Genomic DNA, 5,490 nt, shown 5'->3' on the forward strand with positions numbered 1-5,490 from the left:
GAACCCGGATCGATGTGCCAGCGAGGGCGCTGGGGCTCCCTTAGGGGGTGGATTGTAAGGCCCACATCGGTTGGGGAGGGGAACGAAGCATGCCTTACAAGGGTGTGGATACCTCTCCCTAGCATGACGCGTTTTGACGAGTGAGTGTGGGGGGCTTCGGCTAGCATCCCTATCGTCAAAGGCAAAACCGTGAGGCCTTGTGTGCCAAAGCGGACAATATCGTGCTAGCGGGTGGTCTGGGCTGTTACAGATGGTATCAGAGCCAGAACCCGGATCGATGTGCCAGCGAGGGCGCTGGACTCCCTTAGGGGGGTGGATTGTAAGGCCCACATCGGTTGGAGAGGGGAATGAAGAATGCCTTATAAGGGTGTGGATACCTCTCCCTAGCATGACGCGTTTTGACGAGTGAGTGTGGGGGGCTTCGGCTAGCATCCCTATCGTCAAAGGCAAAACCGTGAGGCCTTGTGTGCCAAAGCGGACAATATCGTGCTAGCGGGTGGTCTGGGCTGTTACATCTTCGGCCTGTTCGGATCCGCGTCGTCCATGGTAGTCCGTATCCGGGTCGACGTGGGACGTCCCTCGCTTGCACGCCTCTTGTTGGGTCCGGTATCACTGTCAGCCCATCATATGGTGGCCAGAAATCCTCGGGAATGGGAGGTGTGAACCCTATCCGATAGACATTGAACACGGAGCTAAGACGATACACCTGGTGGACATACGGCTGCCAAGTTAGCCGTGAATAGGCACAGCATGCCAGGGCGTGAGGACACGGGAAATGAAGTTCCTGAAAGTATCCGCAGTCACATGTCTGATATGCAAGCGAGACCCTGTAGCTACCAAGTGAGAACGAACCAGTAGGAGTAGTCTCCGAGACGATGAACTCCGAGTTATCTCTGTCGTACAAAGTCACCGTGAAGCACCTCGCCGTCTTCATATTAGCCTCTATACACTTCCCCAAGTGTTGACTGAATTGTTGTTCGGTCCCTAGCTGGGCCTCAGCCTCTCTCCCCTTGCGGACGAATAGTTCAGCCAACCTCCCGTAAGTTGCCTTCACTAACGAGCACACAGGGAGATTCCTGACCCCCTTCAGGATTGAATTCACACACTCGGAGATATTTGTCGTCATGTGCCCAAATCTCCGACCCTCATCCCGATGCTGTGTCCACAATGAATACTCAATCCGGTTCTCCCACTCACACATTGCAGGGTCTTCGGACCGCAGAATATCGAACCAGTAATCGAACTCCACCTCGGTCTTAGCATAAGTTGCATTCACAAGAAGCCTCCTTGCGTCCTTGCCCTTGAAGGTCAGGGCAAAATTTGCTGTCACATATCGAATGCAGAATGCACGGTAGGCAGCGAGAGGTAGCCATCCCCCGTCTGGAGCCTCAAGCATCGCCTTGATGCCGTTATGCCTGTCTGATATAACCAGCAGACCCGGCTGTGAGGTCACGTGCTGACGCAGATGGGAGAGAAAGAAGGACCAGGACTCGGCATTCTCACCCTCAACCAGGGCGAATGTAACAGGCAAAATGTTGGAGTTCCCGTCCTGTGCAATCGCGACAAGCTAGGTTCCCCCATACTTGCCATACAGATGGGTGCCATCAATACTCACCAACGGCTTGCAATGATGGAATGCCTCGATACATGGTGGAAACGTCCAGAACAGTCGGTGAAAATAAGCTTGCGACTCGTCCACCTCTCCCCCAACTCGAACAGGGTTCGTCCTAAGGACTGCAACAGTACCAGGCATCGTCAACTGAACTCCTAACACCCACCTAGGTAGCTCGTTGTACGACTCATTCCAATAACCATAGATGTAGGCAACGGCCTTCTGCTTTGCCAACCAGACCCTCCTGTACGTTGGCCTAAACCCAAAGTGTGCTGCCGTGGCATTTAGGAGCACCTTAATGCTGACAGATGCATCACCCCTAACCATTGGCATGATGAATGTCGAGATCACATGATAATCCAAACTCCTGTGGTCACTGGAGATGGACGTCGCGAGACACGTATGTGGTCCGTTGTACCGTTTGACCTCCCAAAGGCCCTTGCGCTGCCGGAGACTAAGCCGAATCAACCATGTGCATCCATTCCCAAACTCAAAATACTTTCCAACATACCGGCGATAGTCAGACTCCACCACCTTGTACTGTACCCCGCGTCGGATGCTGTACGTTGACGAGAGTAACTTTTGCGTGGTCTAGAAATTTGCGGATAAATCCTCGTTGCAAGTATAGTTTCTAAACCTTCAAAAGTCCTTTCATACAAATGTTGTGGTTGTCACAAGTAACAAACCCCTAAATAAATTGATAACCGAAGTATTCAAACCTCGGGTCGTCTTCTCAAGGAATTGCAGGGAGGTGTTCTTATTATTGGTTATGAGTTGTAAATTGGGGTTTTGGATCAAGGTAAAAAGTATGTTGAATGACAAATAAAATAAAATAATAATAACTGTAAAATAAACTCTTGGCAAGGTAGAAGAACTGGAAGTCCTATCCTGGTTATCCTTATCAATTGTGATGAGAATGGATTTTTCTCCCACTTTGTTAACCTCTAAGAATTAATTCGAATCCTCAAGTCCCAGTCTTTCCTTGGGAAAAGTTAGAGTTATTGGATCTCGAAGTAATTCTTGAAGAATTCTAATTTTCAATCAACAATGAGTTTGATAACTCAAGAGTTACCAATGACTCAACCAAAGCCAAAAGGGAAAAATCCAAATTATTTATATAAATAAAAGAAAGCAATCATAAGTCTGAAATACCTCAAAATATATTAAATAGAAAATCAATCTAAACATAGAGAGTCATAAACAAAATTGAGAAAAGAAATAAAAGAACATTGAACCTGGGATTGAGAGTCACTCATAAAACTAAGAGAAGTCCTAAATCCTAATCCTAAGAGAGAGGAGAGAACCTCTCTCTCTAAAAACTACATCTACTCCTAAAATTGTGAATGTGAAAGCCTGTCCTCATGAATGGATGCATCCCCCCACTTTATAGTCTCTAATCTGTGTTTTCTGGGCCGCAAACTGGGTCAGAAATAGCCCAGAATTCGCTGGTTACGAATTCAAACACGCTGATTTTTCGTCACTGCGACGCGGCCGCATGGAGCATGCGATCGCGTCGTCTAGCATCAGGGAAACTATGACATATTATATATCAAATCGAAGCCCGGACGTTAGCTTTCCAACACAACTGGAACCACGTCATTTGGACCTCTGTAGCTAAAGTTATAGCCGTTTGAGTGCGAAGAGGTCAGGCTGGACAGCTTAGCAGTTTCTCCAACTTCTTGTATTCCTTCCACTTTTGCATGCTTCCTTTCTATCCTCTGAGCCATTCCTGCCCTGTAATCTCTGAAATCACTTAACACACATATCAAGGCATCTAATGGTAATAAGAGAGGATTTAAACATAGGGAACTTAAGGACAAAGAAGCATGTTTTCAATCAAAGCACATAATTAGGAAGGCAAGTGTAAAACCATGCAAATCATATGAATAAGTGGGTGAAAAGCTGATAAAAACCACCCAAATGAGCACAAGATAAACCATGAAATAGTGGTTTGTCATACGTCTTCACACTTAACACGGCCTCATCTTTATCCTGAAATTGCTGACCAACCTGAAACTCTGTCAAACCTGCAGACCCTTCGGCATCTCTAGCACCAAATCCAGCAGGCTCCCCAGGAACCCCCTCCTGCCTCATGGCATCAAAGTCCAAAGATGAAAAGTGCGGAGGATATTGCTGTGTGCCAGAGCTAGAACCACCTCCCGCCCCAGCAGGCTCACTTGCTCCAATATCAACGCCACTGTCATCAGCAATCATATCCGACTCCACATCATCATCCTGTGCATCATCCAACAATGCATCTCCAACACCAGCCGGTGCAGCACACTGTAGAGAGGTCGGCACAAAATTTCCTATTCCAACCTCGCCGCTCCACTACCGTTGAGATCAACAGCGAACGAAGGGGAGGCGACAAGCTGGACCGGAGGTTCATACACAGGGACAGAGGAAGATGCACCAGCAGGTCTGGAGCTAGAACCAGCTACCGTGCCTACAGTGGGGGTATTCCGATTCAAAATCCCCGAGTTGGATACCACATCAACCAACTTCGCCAACAGTTCTGATGTCCTAACTTCGGGAAACTGCCGGCGACAATGAAACATGACCTGCAAGTCCTCATCACTCCCGATCGTGAAACAATCATACTTTACGATTTCTTGCAGCACCGAGATTGGAATGCGATAGAAAAACTTCTTAACCCGTTTCACGCCTTCCAGACGTAGTTTACGTAGTACAGAATTCACGAGGTCATCATAGCTCGTCGTAGGCCTCATGAAAATACTGAGATGATCCTTATCTGTGAACTTCACACCGGATCGTGTTTTCCTCTTGATCGATCCTCTGTGGTGAACCAACACTACAAAACTCTCCTCACTAGCCATTTTCCCACTCTAATGAGATCAATTCACGTTCACACCATATATATACACCTCTGCTCCTTAACAATTCGAACTAGCCTAATTCGAACTACACATTGTGTAATTCGAATCAACCTGTTTCGAATTACTTGGGATTGAGTGTTGGTGAGTAATTCGAATCAAGTGGATTCGAATTAGTGTGTTTGTGCAGTTGTTTACTTGTTTATAATTCGAATCAAGATGCTGATTCGAATTATGTGAAAATAGAATTCGAATTTAGTTGGTTCAAACTACATATAAACGTGTATTGGTTGATTTATGAACCAAAATTTGGTTTGGCGGATTTGCGTAAAAAATTGCTGACCTTGGCTTAATTGAGTGTTTTGCCCCAAACTAAAAATCCATAATTTGAAAAAATATTTAATGTACGATTACCCTCATGAAAATGGAAAAGCAGAAAGGGTTGATTAAAAAAAATGTAATACGTACTATTGAAATTCATGATTGGAAACATAAATTGAATTAACTTGTGAATTTAAAAAAAAAATATTATAACTTTAAAGGAATAGATTATGTATAAACGAAATAAAGAATAAATAGTTACATGCTTTTTTTATTTATTTATTAGATCATATATAGATAAATTCTTGTCATACATTTATTTTTTGTATTATTAATGCATAAGTATTTAGGTCAATGATTAACATTTTGACAATATTTTCAGCACCAAATAACTCAAAATTTATCCATGAACATACTCAGCCATTTTCACCCTCGTCGTCCACTGAATGTAATTTATAGTATTAAAAAGGAGTATCATTCATATATAGTTTATTTATTAATTAATAATTAAGTTACCACATATATCTATAAAGTAAAAACAGCAGATATGTAGAGTCATTGTGAGGTCGTTAATATCTCCAAGGAATTGAAGGTAAAGTGTTAAAAGTAGTAGTGCCCTTAAAAATGAACTAAAAACGTTGGTTCAACTCATTTATTCCTTTAAATAAATAAATTTTATTTATAAAATTAAATTTGTATAAATTTCGAATTAAATAGACTAAA

At 43.9% G+C, this 5,490-nt stretch overlaps 1 protein-coding gene across 1 annotated transcript in view; it reads right to left on the reverse strand.

Annotated features, from left to right (window-relative positions):
* LOC107632370 overlaps nucleotides 1–3,826 on the reverse strand; it is a 5,024-nt gene extending 1,198 nt beyond the window's left edge. The window contains exons 1-3 of the mRNA XM_016336057.1: nucleotides 3,623–3,826; nucleotides 1,504–1,567; nucleotides 575–1,419 (exon numbers count right to left, since the gene is read on the reverse strand). Of these exons, the coding sequence (XP_016191543.1) occupies nucleotides 575–1,419; nucleotides 1,504–1,567; nucleotides 3,623–3,826 (1,113 nt within the window). The remainder of the gene's footprint in view (nucleotides 1–574; nucleotides 1,420–1,503; nucleotides 1,568–3,622) is intronic.

Source organism: Arachis ipaensis, chromosome B03 (genome assembly GCF_000816755.2).
Source record: "Arachis ipaensis cultivar K30076 chromosome B03, Araip1.1, whole genome shotgun sequence".
Lineage (NCBI taxonomy): Eukaryota > Viridiplantae > Streptophyta > Magnoliopsida > Fabales > Fabaceae > Arachis > Arachis ipaensis.